General features: G+C 40.5%; 1 protein-coding gene across 4 annotated transcripts in view; it reads left to right on the top strand.

Annotated features, from left to right (window-relative positions):
• CYRIB (CYFIP related Rac1 interactor B) overlaps positions 1-20,741 on the top strand; it is a 75,297-nt gene that overhangs the window by 37,046 nt on the left and 17,510 nt on the right. For all 4 annotated transcript variants that reach the window (XM_084620985.1, XM_084620986.1, XM_084620988.1 and 1 more), the window contains exons 4-6: positions 11,528-11,649; positions 16,783-16,888; positions 19,687-19,823. In XM_084620985.1, coding sequence (XP_084477111.1) covers positions 11,528-11,649; positions 16,783-16,888; positions 19,687-19,823 — 365 coding nt within the window. The remainder of the gene's footprint in view (positions 1-11,527; positions 11,650-16,782; positions 16,889-19,686; positions 19,824-20,741) is intronic.

The raw sequence follows: 20,741 nt of genomic DNA on the forward strand, positions 1-20,741 counted from the left end.
TGATCAGTTCTATTGCAAAGTGCATGTTTTCAGCATGAAAAAGGGTAATTGGCATGGGGATAAGCAGGTTGCTGACACAAAGTGTTTACATATGCAATCAAATGAAGCAGCTTATATTATGGCTGGGTTTTAGGTCATGTATTTTGTTCATTTTGAACTTGCATTTGGTTCTACTGCTGTACTTCGTGTCCGTGCCCCTCTATTCTCTCTGTTCTGTTTCAGATGGCTTGCATTTACAGAATCTTGGCTTTGATACAGTCAAGATCTTATACTTCAAGATTTGGCACTTGATCTTTTGATAAACTTAATGTCGTGTTTTATGTGGGCAAGTGAGGAAGCTTCATATTAAATACAAATTTGCTAGCTGCTGTGTTTGTTTGGCCTATCAGTGTTACAGAACAAGCTACTTTTGGGTGGTTGTTCCATATAATTCAAGCCTATAAACACACTTCACAATGACCTCTTGAAAAGGTTAGTTGTTAAACACCCGTATTATCAGAGAATGCAGTACACAGCACAAAGTTAATCTCCATAAGGTTTACTAAGGATATGTGGTGAACCTGAAAGACGTAGTATGGATTTGTACGCCAGTCTCTGAGACTTCCAGACTTAATTTTGTTTGGTGCTAGATTTCACTGATAGTAATCTCACTGGCTTTCAGAGAATGCAAAGAGAGAATATCAAGAAAGTTAGTATGATGGGCTGTCAGCTCTCCCTTTAGATATTGTCAGTGTGTTGCAACACTGATGGTTTTAAACTCAGCATTGTTGTAATACTCCTTAAATATCTGAAAACCAATAGTAGCCTTTTGTTTTCTACTTGTGTCCATGCACTAGGGTGACCAGATGTCCCGGTTTTATAGGAACAGTCCCGATATTTTGGGCTTTTTCTTATATAGGCGCCTATTACCTCCCACCCTGTCCCGATTTTTCACACTTGCTGTCTGGTCACCCTACCGGGCACCAACATTCTAAGACCACCAGTGTAAGGGGCACAGCTACGGTGGGGACAGTATGATGTGGTTATTTGTGAAAACACACACAGGAGTCGTTGCAACAGGGCAGTAGAGGGTGATGACAGTGGACCTTATAGGTTGGTGTAATTGCTCCAAAAGAGCAAATATTGATTAGTACTCAACAAGTAAAGTTGAAAAACAAATAGAATCCAGAGTCCTCAAATCTTGATGTAAAGACTTCACGTTACAGAGAATCCACCATCTACTCTAGTTAAAGCCAGAAAGTGACTTATGGCCCATGCTACAGAGGAAGGCAACCCCCACCCACCGGGGTCTCTACCAATATGACCTGGGGGAAAATTCCTTTCTGACCCTCAAATATGATCAGTTAGACCCTGAGCATATGGGTGAGACCCACCAGCCAAACACGTGGAAAAGAGCTCCCTATGGTGGCTCAGAGCCCTTCCCATCTAGTGTCCCATCTGCAACCGATGGAGATATTTCCTAATAGCAGTTGTGGATGGGCCGTATGCCGTTGAGCAATCCCCTCCATAAACTGCTCAAACTTGAAACCAGTTAGGTGTTTTGCCCCCACTGTTCCAGAACTTCACTCCTCTGATGGTTACAAACCTTCATCTAATTTCAAGCTTAAACTCGTTGATGGTCAGTTTATATGCATTTGTTCTTGTGCCACCATTGACCCTTAACTTAAACACTGGGAAGGGAGAAGAGTTATTTATCGCTCCCTGTAGCCTTTCTTTTGTTGAGCTAAACAAGCCAAGCTCCTTAAGTCTCCTCTGGCAAGATAGGTTCTCCATTCTTCTGATCGTCTTAGTAGCCCCTCTCTGCGCCTGTTCCATTTTGAATTCATCCTTCTTAAAAATGGGAGACCAGAATTGCACGCGGTATTCACCCATGCTTTGTATAATGGTAATAACACTTTCCTATCTCTACAAAAAATACTTCATCTGCTACATCCAATGATTTCATTAGTCTTTTCCATGGCCACATCACATTGGCGGCTCGTAGTCATCCTGTAATTGACCAATAAACCCATGTCTTTGCCCTTCCCTGTCACTGCCAACTGATACATCCCTAGCTTATAGCAGAAACTCCTGTTGTTAGTCCCTAAGTGCATAACCTTGCACTTTGCACTACTAAATTTCATTCCATTTCTATTACTCCAGTTTTGCAGGTCATCCAAATCTTCTTGTATGATATTCTGGTCCTCCTCTGGATTGGCAGTACCTCCCAACTTTGTGTCATCCGCAGATTTCATTAGCAAACTCCCCTTTTGTGCCAAGATCATTAATGAATAAGATGGGTCCAAGGATGGATCCCTGAGGGAACTCCACTAGTAATTTCCCTTCAGCCTGACAGTTCTCTTTTCAGTATGACCTATTGTAGTCTTCCCTTTAACTAGTTCTCGCGTTAATCCCCATCTTCTCCAAATCAACTAATTTCCATGTGGAACTGTATCAAATGATTTACTGAAAATCAGATTGATTAGATCTACTGCATTTCCTTTGTCTAGAAAATTGGTTATCTTCTCAAAGAATGAAATCAGGTTGGTCTGGCATGATCTACCTTTTGTAAAACCATGTTCTTTTTATCCCAGTCACCCTTTACCTCTGTCTTTAACTACTCTCTCTTTCAAAATTTGTTCTAAGACTTCGCATACAATGGAGGTCAAATTAAGGGGCCTGTAGTTTCCTGGATCACTGTTCTTTTCCTTTTTTTAAATATAAGTACTATATTTGCAATTCTCCCGTCATAAGGTATGACCTGGGGTCCTGGATTCATTAAAAATCCTTCCTGTTGGGATTGCAATTTCATGTGCCAGTTCCTTGAATAATGTCCATCCAAGAATATTAAGGTCCCCCAATTTGGTTCCATTAAGCTGTTTGAGTTTGGCTTCCACACAGGATGTGGTAACTTCTACTTCCATATCCTCATGCCCAGTAGTCACCCTACCTCTGTCCTCAAGCACCTCATTATTCTTATTAAAAATTGAGGCAAAGTTTTCATTCAGATTTTGGGTCATGTCTAGATTATTTTTAATCTCCACCTCATCCTAAGTGCTCAGTGGTCCCACTCCTTCTTTCCTTGTTTTCTTTTTATGTGTATCGCTGAAGAACCTTTTACAGATGGTTTTAATTTCCTACACAAGGTCAAGTTCTGCTTGGCTTTTGGCAGTTTTCACTTTCCCTACATTTTCTGACCTCCAAGAGATCCTTGCTGATCCATCTCTTCTTCCATTCTTTGCAGACTTTCTGCTTTCTCTTAATAACCTATTTAAGGTGTTTGTTCATCCAGTTAGGTCTGCAACCTTTCCCAACAATTTTTTCCCCTTGCTTGGGATGCAATCTTCAGATAGTTTCTGCAACTTTGATTTAAAGTAATTCCAAGCCTTCTTCACAATCAGATCCTTGAGTTCTTTAGTCCAGTCCACTTCCCTAATTCCCTTAATATTTTAAAGTTAGCCCTTTTGAAATCAAGGACCTTAGTTGAAGATCTATTTTTGTTTATCTTTCTGTTTAATTTAAACTGAATTAACTCTTGATCACTTGAACTAAGGCTATGGCTAAACTACGGAGCTTACAGCAGTGCCGTTGCACCTGTGCAGCTGCACCGCTATAACACTGCTAGTGCAGACACTCTAAACTGATAGGAGCGAAGTCTCCCATCGACTTAATTACTCCAGCCCCCGCGAGTGGCAGTAGAAGCTCTCCAACTGACATAGCTCTGTACACACCGACGCTTAAGTCGGTGTAATTTACGTCGCTCAGAGAGGTGGCTTATTCACACCCCGAGTGATGTATGTTATACCACAGTAAGTTGTAGTGTGCACATAGCTTTTGATTGATCGACCTGGGTGCAGCAGTTCTTGTTGGGTAGCATAAAGCCTTCCACCAGAGCAACCTACCGAGTTAAGTGGAAAAGATTCACGTGCTGGGCTTTGGATCAGCATATCCGGGCCTCGCTGCAAGTGATTCTGGACTATCTTCTGCACCTCAAACTTCAGGTCTTGTCCCTGTCATCTATCAGGGTCCACCTGACTGCTTTTTCGGCTTTCCACCCTCCATTCCAAGGCAGGTCGGTCTTCGCTCAAGACATGACGGCCCAGTTCTTGAAAGGTCTGGAACATCTTTACCCTCATGTCCGGGATCCTGTCCCTCCCTGGGATTTGAGTCTCATGCTGTCAAGGCTCATGGAGCTTCCCTTCTAATCTCTGGCTTGCTGCTCTCTTCTCCTTCTCTCCTGGAAGTTTGCGTTTCTGGTGGCGGTTATGTCCTACAAAGATAAGGTCCAGTTCCAGCCGCACCTGATGTTCCTGCCCAAGGTAGTTTCCCAGTTTCATACCGGCCAGGACATTTTCTTACCGGTCTTCTTTCTGAAACCCCATAAATCTGAAGAGAAGCGCAGATTACACGCCTTGGTTGTCCAGAGAGCACTGGCCATATATATTGATAGGACATGGTTGTTCCGTAAGTCAACACAACTGTTCGTAGCAGACCGGAAGAAAGGTCGCCCTGTGTCTGCTCAAAGAATTTCATCCTGGATCACAGCCTGCATCCAATACTGCTACGAGCTGGCGAGTGTGCCTCCACCAGCAATAGCCAAAACACACTCGACTAGAGCACAAGCAGCATCTGCGGCCTTCTTAGCCCAGGTGCTGATCCAGGAGATCTGTAGAGCTGCTACCTGATCGTCTGTCCACACATTTACGTCCCATTATGCGCTGACCCAGCAGGCCCAGGATGATGCTGGCCTCTATGATAATTCTCTGTCTATTCGGTTACCCGCCCTCCTGCCCCTCTATCGTATTTGCCAGCAAGAAGGAACTGAGAGAGCGTAGGTTCAGCAGCGCCTGATGTACCGGTGCATGAGTGCAGCACTCAAGGGGGCACCACTGCTGGCCTTATGGATACTGCTAAGGCAAAAAATCTCTTGACACCTGTGCACATGGGCACGCGCACACCTAGAATAGAATGGACATGAGCACAACATCTCAAAGAACAACAGTTATGAGAAGTAGGTAACGTTTTTTCTGTGAGATCCTCAGTATTTACCAATACTAAATCAAAAATGGCTTCTCCACTTGTTGTTTCATGACTATTCGGTGAAAAAATCTGTCAGCTATCACATCCAGGAATATCTGGTTTGTACCATTTGTCCTCCAACCTATATCTGGGAAATTAAAGTTTCCCATAATCACACAATTCTCAGTAGTATTTATTTATGCACTATTCTACTGGAGCCTTTGTTACCTTTCTTTCCCTAAGTGATTTTGATCCAAACAAATTCAATTTTTTCCATTCCATCACTTCTAATTCCTTTATAGCCTACCTCATCATTAATATACAATGCTACTCAACCTCCTTTCCCTTTATTTGTCTTTTTTGAACAGCACATACCCTTCAATACCTGTTTTCCAGTCATGACTATTATTCTATCATGTTTCCATTTTCCCTATAATATCTGGTTTCACTTCCTGCACCAGTAATTCGAATTCCTCCTTTTTGTTACCTGTGTTTGTTGCATTGGTGTACAGACATCTTAGTTGTTTCTGCTTGGCCTATTGACACAGTTTGCTGTTGTTGTCTATTTTCCTACCCTCTGTTGTTCCTTTCTCCATCTTTTACTTACTTTTCCTACCATCCAGTATTAGCATCACGTGTGGAGATAACATGAGGATCTCCCAACCGTCTCCCCCAAATTCCTAGTTGAAAGCTTTTTATCAGTCGTCCCAACCTCTATCCCAGAAGTTATTTCCCTTCCTGTTCAGGTGGAGTTCATCCCATAATAACAGTTCTCTGTCTGTGAATGCCTCCCAGTGATTGAATGTCCCAAAGCCCTCCTTATAGCACCACTGGCTAAGCCATTTGTTGATAACCATAATCTTGTCTCACCTTCTCTCTCCTCTTCTAGGGACAGGTAGAATCCCACTGTAGATCACCTGAGCCTCCATTTCTTTGAGTGCCTTCCCCAGCCTGGCACAGATTTTTGCTGGGACGCATCAAACAGTATCATTTGTTCTGACATGAAGGACAATCAGTGGATTCTTTCGCACTCCCATTAGGATCTTCTTTAGCCTCAGGACCACATCCTGTATCTTAACTCCTGGCAGACAACACACCTTTCTGTTCTTGAGATCAGCTCTGGTTACAGGCCTGTCTGTTCCTCCCCTTAGTAGGGAGTCCCCAGTTACGTAGACCTGCCCCTTCCTGGTGTGGGTGCAATTCTCCAGCCTTCCCCCTTCTGTTCTTTCTAGCAGCAAGTCGTCTTGTCTTGTTATCACTTGCAGTCTTTTGTGCATCATCCTCTTTCTTTCTGGGACTCTGAATTCTGGCTATCTCCATTGTCGTTCCCTCTTATTGTAGGATTAGCTCTTCTTCTCTTCTCCCTTGCTCTCTCATCTTGTTACTGCCTGTCTCTTCACTTTGTTCCAACTCAGTAAGCTGTTCATACATGCTGAACATAAAAAGTAAGCTATTCATATCTATTTCTCCTTCGCTAGCCAGTCTTTTCCTCTGACTTGTTCTCATAGTCACATGCTTCCGCTGGCCACTTTCCTCATTCAGCAGTCTACCTCACAGTCCTCTGGTCCAGCATCCATCTCCAAGACTTGAGGTTTCCCTTCAACCTCCTCTCTCCTTCCCTCCATCATCCACTCCAATCCCCTTCAAAACTGAACCATAGTTTCTAGCTGTGTCTCCAAACCTCAGATCTTCAGGTAGCGCTTTATACAAGCAAAGCAGCTTCCAGATACCTACTCCAGAATAATGTAAATACCATGGCTTCCACATCCAGTCATCTTAATTGTTTCTTCCCTTCTTTGGGTCACTAGCACTGCTGTCTCTGTAGCTGTCATAGCTTTCCTTCCTAAGCTCCTGTCAAGAAGAGTGGGAACCCTCCCCCTGTCTCTCTCTCTCTCTCCCCTACAAACTCCTACTCAACCTCCCTTTTTTACAGCTCTTCTTGCTGGTTCCTGTGCTGCTACTTCTGGGGAGAATATTTCACAGTACAATAGAACTTGCCATTAGGGAAGTATTTACTGATATGCAGCGTAAATTATTTGTTGCTCAATTTCATTGTTCAAACTATCCTAAATAAACCCTCTCCCTCTTAAGTTAGATTCACTTCTGGCACTAGAATGGGCATCAACATCCCCCCTACTTGATACACTGTCTGTCATACTCTTATGTACTGTCCTTCAGCCAATATTCAGCCCATGTGACAGTACTCATATTCCTATTAGTTCTTATTACTTCAGTGCAATACTGTATAGCTTTTCTGAATTCTTAAATATATATTGAATCTAGTGCATTCCGATACCAATTACATTTTAAAATTCATTGAAGGTTAGCTCTAAAAGGACTATCAGTTGCTTGAAACAACTGGGCCAGTCTTTCTAGTTTATAATCTAGAAATATAGATTCATAGAGTTCAAGTCCTGAAGTGAACATTGTGATCATCTAGTCTGGGGCGGACAAACTTGGCCTCCCCGACCCCTATCCACACACACCCGCCCCCAAACACCACCACGAACTCACTAGTACTCTATCCAGCCACCCCTGCTCCCTTCCCCTTTACTGCACTGCCTGGAGCACTGGTGGCTGGCAGCACTACAGCCGGGCTGCCCAGAGCACCAGGACAGGCAGCCGTGCCACCCAGCTGGAGCCAGCCATGCCACCACGCAGCACAGAGCACCGGGTCAGGCCGCAGCTCTGCAACTGCACTGTCCAGCATGAGCTCGCAGCCCTGCTGCCCAGAGCATTGCGCTGATGGCGCAGTGAGCTGAGGCTGCGGGGGAGGAGGAACAGCAGGGGAGGGGCCGGGGGCTCGCCTCCCAGGCCAGGAGCTCAGGGCCAGGCAGGAGGGTCCCGCGGGCCGTAGTTTGCCCACCTCTGATCTAGTCTGACTTCCTGTAAAGCACAGGCCATAGAACTTCCCCAAAATAATTCCTGGAGCACATCTTTTAGAAAATCATCTGATATTTATTTTAAAATTCTGAGTAATGGAAAATCCACCACAATCCTTGGTAAAATGTTTCAGTGGTTTACTACTCTCACCTTTAAAAATTTACACCTTCTTTGCAGTCTAAATTTGTTTAGTTTCAATTTCCAGCCATTGGGTCATGTTATACCTCTCTCTGCTAAACTGAAGAACCCATTATTAAATATTTGTTCCCCATGTAAGTACTTGTAAACTGTAATTGAGTCACCCCTTAACCTTCTCTTGGTTAAACTAAATAGATTAAGCTCTTTGACTCTATCATGATACATCATGTTTTCTAATACTTTAATCATTCTCATGGCTCTTCTCTGAGTCCTCTCTAATTTATTAACATCCTTCTTGAAGTATGGGCACCATACCTGGGCACAGTATTCCAGCAGTGGTCACACCAGTGCCAAATATTGAGATAAAATAACCTCTCTACTATTCAAGTTTCCCCTGTCTATGCATCCCAGGACTTCATTGGTAATAGCAAGTATAAGGTGAAGTTAGCCTGTTTACCTGAAAGATCTAAGGTTGTAATTTCCCCCAGAAACAAATGACAACCTCAACCATTTAAACATTGCAAAACTTTTGGTGTTTTTGCTGTCATCAGGTGTTACAAGGGAAATGTAGAATCCTGGTCTTGTCATATAAGCAAGAGTGGGAGCTCTTTCAACTTTGCTTTAGAATGAATAATTGTATCAACCCCTCATCCTGTTCTGGGTGTATGACATAGATAAATTCAACCAGTCATTAAAGGATTGTCTTTAAAATGAACTGCGGCATAAATATCCTTCCTCCTCCTCATTCACTGCCCACATCCTGAGGGAATGAGCTCCATAGCGAGAGACCCTTAACTGAAACAGCCCTTCTTCCAATCCCCAGAGATGAGTATCTAGGTGGTATCACCTCAGATGACTTCAGAAACGAAGAGCACAATCTACTCTAATGCATCAACTCAGCATATCCATTCTGTGTAGAATTTCTGACATTGGCTAGTATCTTCACAAATCCTTCTACTACTCTGTCAGTGTCTAAAAGGAGCACCCTTTATAAGGAGGGTGAAGCAAGGAAGGGTAATGGAAAAGCTTTAAGGTTACAGGAGATGTATTCAGTATAAGAGAACCAAAGTGTCAAGTCTTGATTGAATTATTTAACAATGCAAATACTCTGGAATGCTACAGAGCTTTATATTAGACTATACTGTCCTATAGTATTTCATGTACTATAGCATTTCATGTTTGTACATGAACTGTTAATAGTAAACTGCTGCTTACCTGTCTGCTATTTTTATCTTAATTTCTTACAGCAGTCTTCAGCAGCTTTCGAAATTATAAATCTGACTTTTCTATGACAATCTCAAAAATGTTGGCCAGTTATTTCTGTAGTCAAGACCTAATCAATGTGGTGCTATTTTTTCCTTTTAAAAAGGGAGCAGCAAGCTTCCTTGTGTTCAGATACTTCTTAATATTGAAATGTTAAGTATTAATAAACTGTTACAAGGTCTACTTAGGTGCACTTGCTAACAATGCCCCATCTTTATGCACGTAACATAGATGTCCTATTTTTGTGGTTTAACAAAACTGAGTATAACAAAACCAGATAGATAATGTGTGTGTAACCTTTTTATTCCATCATGATCCATGCATTAAAACTGTTTTCCACAATGTATAAAATTAACGGATGTACGTTCCAATTGATGGGTGGACTCATGGACCACCCATCAATTGTGGTCCATACTCATGGACCACAATGCACTTTATTTACATTTGTATAACTTAATAGAAGCCATTTAAATAACCTACAAAGAATCAGGCAACATATCCCATGGAACACACTGGCTACAGCTACACATGCCTTGAGCTGCAAGGAGCCAGCTGGGGAAAGCAGCTATTCCAAACACTCTTCACTAATGTGCAGGCACCTGGTGTCCGTCACAAGGCAGCAGAGTCCTGCCAAAAGTGGAACAGAGTTCTGTGTCTCCTCTAGGACCACAGCAGCTTTGCTTGTCAAGTCCCATGGAGGGGAGAGCCAGGCGCAGGGGATCCCGTACTCCAGGGTGCCAGGCATTCCCTACAGCTTACGTACAACAGGCAGAAAACAGTCGGAAGAGCAGGAACTGCTACCCCAGCGGGCTGGTTTTATTTTGGGAGTTAGGCATTTGTATCATGGACAGAAGACCCTTTACTCTAATTTACCTTTAATGTGGTATTGATTAGTTACATTAAACTTGTACAGGCCTAGCTGCACCTAACACATGAAATATTAGCATTAGTGGTCAGTTGTTTACAGATAATCCTTACTAGAAAAATAATTTTTATTTGGTCAATATAATTACCTGGATTTTGTACTTTGAAAATCTTAGATTAATTTACTTTTGAAAGTTTATTTCCTAACTCATTTGCCAGTGTAGATAGCTAAGAAATAGTGTCAATGTTAAAGTTGCAGAGTTCAGAAGTAATGACCAGTTTCATTGGTCTGAATAGCTTTTCTTTCTGACACCATAATTACCAGTTAGGGATATAAAAGGAGCCAAAATTGTATTCTTTTATAACTTTTTTTTCTCACAATCTGATCTCACCTAAGGTAAATAATTTATGAAATAAAATGTTTGGATTAGGGATGATGCTCCTAAATATTAAAAAAAACAAAACAAAAAAACTTGTTAGACCACAAAAATATTACAACATTTCTTAAAACATATACATTGTTTTTATGAATTAGTTTTGTGTTTATTAGACAAATATAGCATTACTTAAATGATACCCAGAGATGGAGAGTGTCTTATAGCTGAAAGAGAGAGATTTAAGTATCCTATTATGTGGGATAACAATATATCCCAATTATAGACAATATACAGGAGAGTCTGCACAGGTGGCTTTAACAATTTTTTGCATCTGTCTTTGAGCCAATTACAATGGATTGTCTCATGACTAATTAGATTACTGGCCTTTAATCAGCATTTATATTTTAATATGTTCAGAACTAAAAATGTGCCCAGGGCTATAAAGAAAACACAAAAATACAGTTCCTGCTCCAAAAACTTAAAATATATAAGTGTACAGTTTTTTAAAATGAAAGTAGATAAGACTACCTTATTTTGTAACACTTTTAGTGTATCCTTAATCAGTGTGTCTTTCCATAACTCACCTATGGCTCTTCGACTGAGTTCCTGCTGAATCCTAAAAGTGAGAATAAATCCTAGTATGGTTTGATAAATAAAAACATATTAAAACTTGTCAATTTTAATTAAAAAAAAAAACCTTAAAATTGTAACTAACCATGGGTCATAATGTTTGGTAATCTGGAAGGTAAATTTAAGGTTTTAACATCCCTGCTGCCTGTAGACCTCATACACGAAAGATTCCAAATCCAAAAAATGATGGGGGAATATACACAACTGTAGTTATCTTTGTAAAGTTTCTCAGAGATATAGTGGTAGCTTTATGCAGTAAATGGAATAATAGTTATACAAGAATTCATTAGGAACTTTGTCCTTTCGATCATGGTGGACTTCTTAAAAACTCATGCAGTTAAACAAATTATTTAATATGCTCTCCTACTGTTTAGATGCCCAGCCTACAGAATCTGAAAAGGAAATTTATAATCAGGTGAATGTAGTGCTAAAGGATGCAGAAGGAATCCTGGAAGACTTACAGTCATACAGAGGAGCTGGCCACGAAATACGAGAGGTAAAGCATCGTTAGATATTTTGCAATCATAACCTGGAACAGATAGATGAGCTAATTTTCAGCTTCTCTGGCAGGGCTATTGTATTAATAATCTGAAATGAAAATATTCTACTTTGAAATATGGTTCTACTCTAAAATGTTGTGATTTAAAAAAAATCACTGGCTACTATATCACTGGCTACTATATTTGTCTTCAGTAACTTTCATATTAAATGCACATAGTTGAGTAATTAAAAAGATGTTTCCTCTAAAGCTTTTATCTTAACAGGATTCTTGCTGCTGGATCTTGGGTCACTAGCCTGAGACAGAGATCTGCTTTCTGTGTGTATTCAATAACATTTGCTGACTTTACTGACTAAAACAACTTTTTCATTTTTGTTTACTATTGCAAGCTAACACAGCTGTTGGAGACTATAGAAGATTTTTCTGACCACACATGTAATCGTTGTTAACTAAGCTGAAATTGCAGAATCTTTATTACTTATAATAATGCATGAGCCAGAAAGAACATAGCTTGCCTTTCAGATTCATAGGTGAGTTTTCAGGACTAGCAGTTGGAGCTGTATTTTTGTTTGCTGGGAAAAATTGCTGTGCAAATCTTGAGAGACAAGAAATGCCCCCATAATACGTTTTAATAGTCTTATTTGAACTAGAGATTTGGGGGGGGGGGTGTTCCCTCTCTAATAGCTTGTTCCAGTTGTTCCTTGCTTCCAATAAAACGGTGGCGCAGGCAGTCCTCCCATTCCTAGAGAATTCATAGTTCTCAGCTCAATGCACCATGCCCCAAAAGTATATGAAGTCCTATTGTCGTCCTGAGCCAGGCCAATATGACAACTGTTCTCCAGAGGTAACCCTACTGCAAGTAACTAAAGGTCTGTGGAAATTGCCCAGACCTGTTAACTAATTTTATATACCCATCACCATCAGTGGAGTTTAAAAAGGCACCACAAGGTACTTCTCTGGTCTGCTCTTAAGTCCAACTTATTTAAAAGAAAAATAGACAAGAAAAAAGTCAAACTTTGCAGACCTGAACAGCTCTTAATGCAAAGCTGAGCACAACCTCAGTGTTCGTAGATTCCAAGGCCAGAAGGGACCATTGTGATCATCTAGTCTGATCACCTGTGTAGCACTGGCCATAGAACTTTCCCAAAAATAATTCCTAGAGCAGATCTTTTAGAAAAATATCCAATCTTGATTTAAAAGTTCTCAATAATGGAGAATCCACCACAACCCTTGATCAATTGTTCCAATGGTTAATTAATCTCACTGTTAAAAAGTTATGCCTTATTTCCAGTCTAAATTTGTCAAGTTTCAGCTTCCAGCCATTGGATCGTGTTATACCTTTCTCTGCTAGATTGAAGAACCCATTATTAAATATTTGTACCCCGTGTAGATATTTATAGGCTGTAAACAAGTCACCCCTTAACTGTCTCTTTATTAAGCTAAATAGATAGACTCAAAAGCTAAGTCACTATACGGCATGTTTTCTACCGTTTAATCATTATCATGGCTCTTCTCTGAATCCTCAGAATTTACGGCCAGAAGGGACAATTGTGATCATCGAATCTAGTGGCTCTCAATCCGTGGGCCACCTGCGGCCCAATCCGCACACAGATGCAGCCCATGTGACATCCTCAGGGCCATATAGGTAGTATGTATATTGTGTGGATGTGGCCCACATAATACAGAGAGAACTGCATATGCAGTCCACTGATCTAATCTGACTTCATGCACACCACAGGTCACAGAGCCTCCTGCACCCACTCATGTAATAGCTCATAACCTCTGGCTGAGTTACTGAAGTCCTCAAATCTTGATTAAATGATTTAAAGTTACAGAGAATCTGCCATTTAATCTAGTTTAAAACAGCAAGTGACTTGTGCCCCATGCTGCAGAGGAAGGCAAAAACCATTCTAACAGCAGCCGCACCAGTGCCAAATACAGAGGTAAATAACCTCTCCACTCGTACTCGAGGTTCCCCTTTTACGCATCCCAGGATCCTATTAGCTCTTTTGGTCACAGCTGGCAGAAGAATTGTTTTCGACAGTTGTAGGCAATATAGGCAACCTGCAGTGGTGTCCCAAACCGACTTGTTTGCTCTCACCCCCATATCGCTCCCATCTATAATAACAATTGCAATTCTGGAGCAACTCTTTTGTGTACAGTTCAGGGTATTGTCTGCCTTTTCTGTTTCTGTTTTCTGAATATGGATTTGGATGGCTCCTGAAACTTTAGATCTTCTGCTTGAAGATTTTAATCACTACTTGAACCTTTCATGTTAACTGCTGGGCTTGGCTTAGACCAGAGTGGTCATAGTGTAGTGTCACAGTCAAGGTTTGTGAATCAGTTTGGAATGATTAGACTGGAAAGCCCAGAGTCTTTGATTTTGATAGATTCAGGCACACTTTGGTGTTCTGTTGACTATTACTACTATACCCAGCTTTGAATAATTGAATGAGAAAAAAGTCTATTGATTTCTATGTAAATATAATTAAAGTACCATACGGTAACTCCTCGCTTAATGTTGTAGTTATGTTCCTGAAAATGCTACTTTAAGCGAAACAGTGTTAAGTGAATCCAGTTCCCCCATAAGAATTAATGTAAGGGGGGGAGGGGGAGTAGGTTCCAGGGAAACTTTTTTTGCCAGACAAAAGACTCTACACACACACACACACACACACACACACACACACACACACACACACACACACACACACACACACACACACACACACACACACCATAAGTTTTAAACAATTTAATACTGTACCCAGCAATGATGATTGTGAAGTTGGTTGAGGTGGTGGAGTCAGAGGGTGGGATATTTCCCAGGGAATGCCTTACTGCTAAATGATGAACTAGCACTTGGCTGAGCCCTCAAGGGTTAACACGTTGTCAGTGTAGCCTCACGCTCTACAAGGCAGCACGAACAGAGGGAGGGGAGACAGCATGGCAGAGAGAGACAGAGACATACACCATGTGTGTGAGAAAGACGCGCATTGCCCGTTTAAATATGCTGACCCCACTCTAAGTACACTGCCTTTTTAAGTAGATCAGCAAGTTGAGACAGCAGCTGCTGCCAGCAAGCTCCCTCCATCCTGTGCCCTGTCGTATTCCGCCCCTGCTCTGTTTAGATGGGGTAAAGGAGCGGGGGAGGGGGACACCCTGACATTAGCACCCCTCTTCCTTTCATCCCCCTTGCACAGCAAGCAGGAGGCTCCCAGGAACAGCTCCAAGGCAGAGGGCAGGAGCAGCACGTGGCAGTGGGGGGAGGGACAGCTGAACTGCCCGGGAATTGATAGCCTGCTGGGCGGCTGCTGCACAGGGAATTTAGGGAAGTGGGGAGCTGATAGGGGGCTTCTGGTCCGCCCTGGTTCCAAGCCCCTACCAGCTAGCTCCAACGGGCTGCTCTTTCTGTCAGGAGGCTGTCAAACATTATAAGGGAGCATTACGCAACTTTAAGCGAGCATGTTCTTTAATTGATCAGCAACGAAATGACATTAACCAGGACAACTTTAAGGGAGGAGTTACCATATTGGGATGCCACTGAGTAATCTAAGTGTGTCCACAATGATGAGAACCAGGGATGGAGAGAGAAATGAAGTGTTAATATACAAAAACTCCCACCGTATACCTCCACACTGTTAGAAATCAACTAATGTTTTTAACAAATAATAAGAATTAGTTCAAAAGTAATGACTGAAACACAAGGTTTGCAGCAAGACATGTAAGAAAACAGTGAACAAGAAGTGAAACAATGTAGTAACCAGTATAAACTAGACAGATGAAAATAAAAGTGTATCAGTTCACAAATGTTATGCAGGAACATTAGAATTTCTAAACTTCCTGCCTGTTGGTATCTTACACAGCAACTCTTTCCAAGAGTGTCTATTTTCAAAATTTTAGTATCCTTCCTGTAAGATATATGATATATGTACACTTTTCATCTAAGTTGACTGGGAAGGGAAGGTTAAGACTAGGAAAGGTTTAAAAAGAAAATTAAATTCCCCAATACCTTACAGTATGGAAGGAAAAAATCAATAAGATTGTTTGCGTGCATTATGCTTCCTGTTAGTTTTGGGAGAAAGGAAATTACTCTAAACTTTAATATTTACTGCAGTAAAATTTTTCTAAATAATTTTATAGAATTAAATATATTGTTTGTACTAAAATTCTGCATGAAATAACATATCTGAATTTATCATTATATGATCTGAAAAGTACAAAGGGGTCATTTAATATTTGAGTGTTCCTCTTTTAAGCAAAATTCCAAATACAAGCAAATGTAGTTCTTGATTGACACTGTTGAATAACTTGCTATTCTAGAACTCAATGTTATACAGTTTAATTTTTGAACAAATATTTTCCTATAAAATGTGACAAAATACTGCAAAGCTAACTGCAATTAATATAGAATGTTTATATATCAAATGTTCTGACACAGCACTCCTGTCAGAACACCAAAAAATCTCAACTACCTGAGATGTTTAGTCACCTTTTCCCTGGTGTCATATTCTGCCAGCGGTATTGACTTGATTGTATAAAAATTCCATGAGCTAAAGGTGGTTGGTTCTCCCTCCCCATTACCTGATACCGATTGCTGTAGCTGAAACTAATTTTGTGTACAAGCCATGATCATTAAACTAGGTTAAACTCATTCTCTTGGAGTATCCTGATAAAGCAGTTATTTGACCAAGTAGATTGTACTGTGTAAATTGTTTCCTTTTTTGTGTTTTAGGCAACTTTAAAAATCGTCCACATACAAGTAATTGTATAATAGGGTTTACATCCTATAAAATATTATGTTCATAAAGTGTGTTTAATTATTTTCATTGTGTATGTGTAAAGAATGTGCATAACAGGTGCAATATGTGATGAAAGACACCAGCTTATAATTTTCAATGAAAATCTGACTCATAATAGGACACTGGTTGCACCCATAATGTCTGGAGAAACTGTTCTTTTCCCACAATCTAAAGAATGATGCTCCCTTCTTCTGTTTTCCTCAGTACCTCTGATCAATCTCTTTTAATACATATTTTGAATGAAAGAAAACTTTCCTAGTCTTGATTCCTGTTGTTAAGCGAGGTGTGACTTTTTTTTCTTTCTTTCTCCATGTGTTCGATTTTCAAGGCGATACAGCATCCCACTGATGAAAAATTGCAGGAGAAGGCATGGGGTGCAGTTGTTCCATTAGTAGGCAAGCTAAAGAAATTCTATGAATTTTCTCAAAGGCTAGGTAAGTTGAAAGGTGGTAAATTAATGACTTGATAGCCTTCATACTAGCCAAAGACTCAAAAAGTAACAGCAAATTTTTTTTAAGTACATCAGAAGAAGGAAACCTGCTAAACAATCAGTGGGCCACTGGGCAATCAGGGTGCTAAAGGAGCACTCAAAAGACAATAAGACTGTTGTGGAGAAACTAAATGAATTCTTTGCATTGGTCTTCAATGCAGATGTGAAGGAGATTCCCCATTCTTTTTAGGTGACAAATCTGAGGAACTGTCCCAGATTGAGATGTCATTAGGAGGTTTTGGAACAAATTGATAAACAGTAGTAAGTCATCAGGACCAGATGGTATTCACCCAAGAGTTCTGATGGAACTCAAATATAATACTGCAGAACTACTAACTGTGGTATGTAACCGATCGTTTAAGTTTTATAGGACAGTCCCAATATTTGGGGCTGTGTCTTATATAGGCACCTATTATCCCCCACTCCCTGTCCTGATTTTTCACACTTCCTGTCTGGTCACCCTAACAAGACTACTGGAGGATAGCTGAGTGACACCAATTTTTAAAAAAGGCTCCCAAGGCAATGCTGGCAATTACAGGCTGGTAAGCCTAACTTCAGTACCAGGCAAACTGGTTGAAACTGTAGTAAAGAACAGAATTATCAGACACATAGATGGACATGATTTGTTGGGGAAGAGTCAACATAGCTTTTGTAAAGGGAAATCGTGCCTCACCAGTATATTTGAATTATTTGAGGTCAACAAACATGGACACGGGTGATCCAGTGGATATAGTGTACTTACACTTCCAGAAAGCCTTTGACAAAGTCCCTCACCATAGGCTCTTAAGCAGAGTAAGCAGTGACGGGATAAGAGGAAAAATCCTCTCATGAATCAGTAACTGTTTAAAAGATAGGAAACAAAGTGTAGGAGTAAATGGTCAGTTTTCACAGTGGAGAGAGGTAAATAGTTGTATTCCTTAGGGGTCAATACTGGGTCCTGTGTTGTTCGACATATTCATAAATGATTTGGAAAAAGGGGTGAATAGTGAGATGGCAAAATTTGCAGACAATACAAAATTACTCAAGATAGTTAAGTCCAAAGCAGACTGCAAAGAGTTACAATGGGATCTCACAAAACTGGGTGACTGGGCAACAAAATGGCAGATGATATTGAATGTTGATGAATGCAAAGTAATGCACGTTGCAAAACATAAGAAAATTTAGAGGGGATACAATGTGATGTGTGTATTTTTGATTATCCTCCAGGAGGTGCTTCACTTACTATAAAACGTGCACTGTTGCCCACTGTTGTAGAGGCAAACCAGTTACACCACTGAAAGAAAGGATAAAATATGTCACCCTCACCATAGTGTGTTTCCTGCAGGAATATGTTTCCATGAACTTTCCTTGTATGTTAGCATACAGTCATTGGAAACCTTCTTGTGGTCTCCAAGAAAATGTAGCATCTTCTTGCACCTAAATGTTCCAAGTTTCTGAAGATGAAAAAATGTAATCCATTAAAAGTGAAATCTTATCTTAGTTTTACAGGCCTTAGAGAGACCAGATGGGTGAGGTAATATTTTTAAAAAGAAAAGGCGTACTTGTGGCACCTTAGAGACTAACCAATTTATTTGAGCATAAGCATCCGATGAAGTGAGCTGTAGCTCACAAAAGCTTATGCTCAAATAAATTGGTTAGTCTCTAAGGTGCCACAAGTACTCCTTTTCTTTTTGCGAATACAGACTAACACGGCTGTTACTCTGAAACCTGTAATATTTTTATTGGACAAACTTTTGTTGGTGAGAGAGACACGATTTCAGAATGTCCCTTTGAACTACAGTGTTAAGAAATAGTAATTAATCAATATCTCAGAGTGTCCCTTGTATGTTAAAGCTGGAAATGCATCAGCCATAGAACTTTCAGAACTATTTTTGGCGGCTTTGTCTATTGAACAACCTTCTGTCACTTCCACAGTTAATAGCAAAATAGTGCTAAGTGCAGGATTGTATTTCATGAATAAGGTAAACTCTGCTTTCTTCAGGCAATCTCATCTCACCACAGTCCTCTTCTCCCCCCCTCCCCCACCGAAAAAAAATTGTAGAGGAAAAACGTTTTGAAGGTCTACATAAACATGTCTAAAGAACATAGGAAACTAGCCACTTATTAACTTAGCTTCTCACTTGTTAGTGCTAAGGTTTAAAAGTTTCTTCATTAGGTATTCAACCAACAGAAGAGTTCTCCATTCTGGGTTAGTGGATTGAAAGATACTTGGAAATGCATCTTTTAATTGAGTAGATAATTTCATGACAAAGGTTTTGTTTGTTTGTTTGTTTTTTAAATAAAACTTTAGCCTGCCAAATTTTAAGAGATTACAGCTTGCCTTCTTTAACTACTAGCTGCATTTCCAATTTTTTGATATGGCCTTTGTAGATAGGGAAATTTTGTCACTGTTTCATTTCTGTTCCTTAACATTGAATAGCTTTTCATATAGCAATATTAACTGAAATGACCAATGTAAAGTCAATTTCAAACAAAAATTGAATATAGTCATGAAACAACTTGAAAAATTAGTTTACTGTAGAATCCAGTCAGGATAGAATCCAGATATAGGCTCTATATCTATAGCAATTCATGGGTAATCTCCAGTATAAATGCCCCATGAAAACCAGTTATAACTTATTTGATCTTAAAACTCACTTTAGATCATGGAATTACCATACATTTTAGCATTTTAAGTCAACGACTAATATATAGTAGAAGCAGATACCGTTTGACATGTTTTGATTTTCTTTATTTATTTAGAGGCAGGATTGCGAGGTCTATTGGGAGCCCTGACAAGCACCCCATATTCACCGACTCAGCACCTGGAGCGAGAGCAGGCTCTTGCTAAGCAGTTTGCAGAAATTCTTCATTTCACACTCCGATTTGATGAGCTCAAGGTAAATTTCCATGCATTTTTAAATAGGCAGTTCATCTAAAAGGAGCCCAGGGCTGAGGTTTGGAGAAACCTGGGTTTCATTCCAGACACTGCCACAGACTCTGTGACATTGGGCAAACCTCTTAATCACTCTTGATGTCCCTATCTGTAAAAAGAATGATGGTTGCTTCAGTCCCTCTGTGATGCTTCCTGATACTTAAAATCCTCAGATACTTTATCTAGATCAGTGGTTCTTAAACTTTTATACTGGTGACCCCTTTCGCATAGCAAGCCTCTGAGTGTGCCCCCCCCTTATAAATAAAAAAACCTTTTTTATCTATTTAACACCATTATAAATGCTGAAGGCAAAGCAGGGTTGGGGTGGAGGTTGACAGCTCGCGACCCCCCATATAATAACCTTGCGACTCCCTAAGGGGTCCCAACCCCCAGTTTGACAATCCCTCATCTAGATCATGAAAAGTTAATTATTTCATTGAATGCTAGCATTCATCATGTATTATGGAAAAATTGAGAATTGCTTCATTTATGTAATAGAAATTGCATATAATTGTCAACACTCATTGGCCAATTCTGGAATGTGGTTGAATTGCACAAGTCGAATGTCAGGGGTGGGGAGAGGGCAACGAAAGTTTAAAGCTCGCTTTTTCATTCCCGTGATCCTGCTGTAGCTGTATGCGGGCTAGGTCTCCTTATGGCTACTTTAACATCAGGCTGCAATGGCCCCAGGGCACTGAAAATGCAGCTGAGGATTAGTATAGCACATGACCTTGTCAGCAGTGCTGTTTTTCTTCTGACCATGCCTCTTTCCCTGCAATGTCAGCAGGAGTGAAAGAAAAGTGGTCAAAAGAATAAGAGCCTCATAAATTGGCTCTCTGCCATTTGAAGTTCACCCATACACAGGTGAAATCCCCTTGGGCTG

This window comes from Lepidochelys olivacea, assembly GCF_965140295.1.
Source record: "Lepidochelys olivacea isolate rLepOli2 genome assembly, chromosome: 2".
Classification (NCBI taxonomy): Eukaryota; Metazoa; Chordata; order Testudines; family Cheloniidae; genus Lepidochelys; species Lepidochelys olivacea.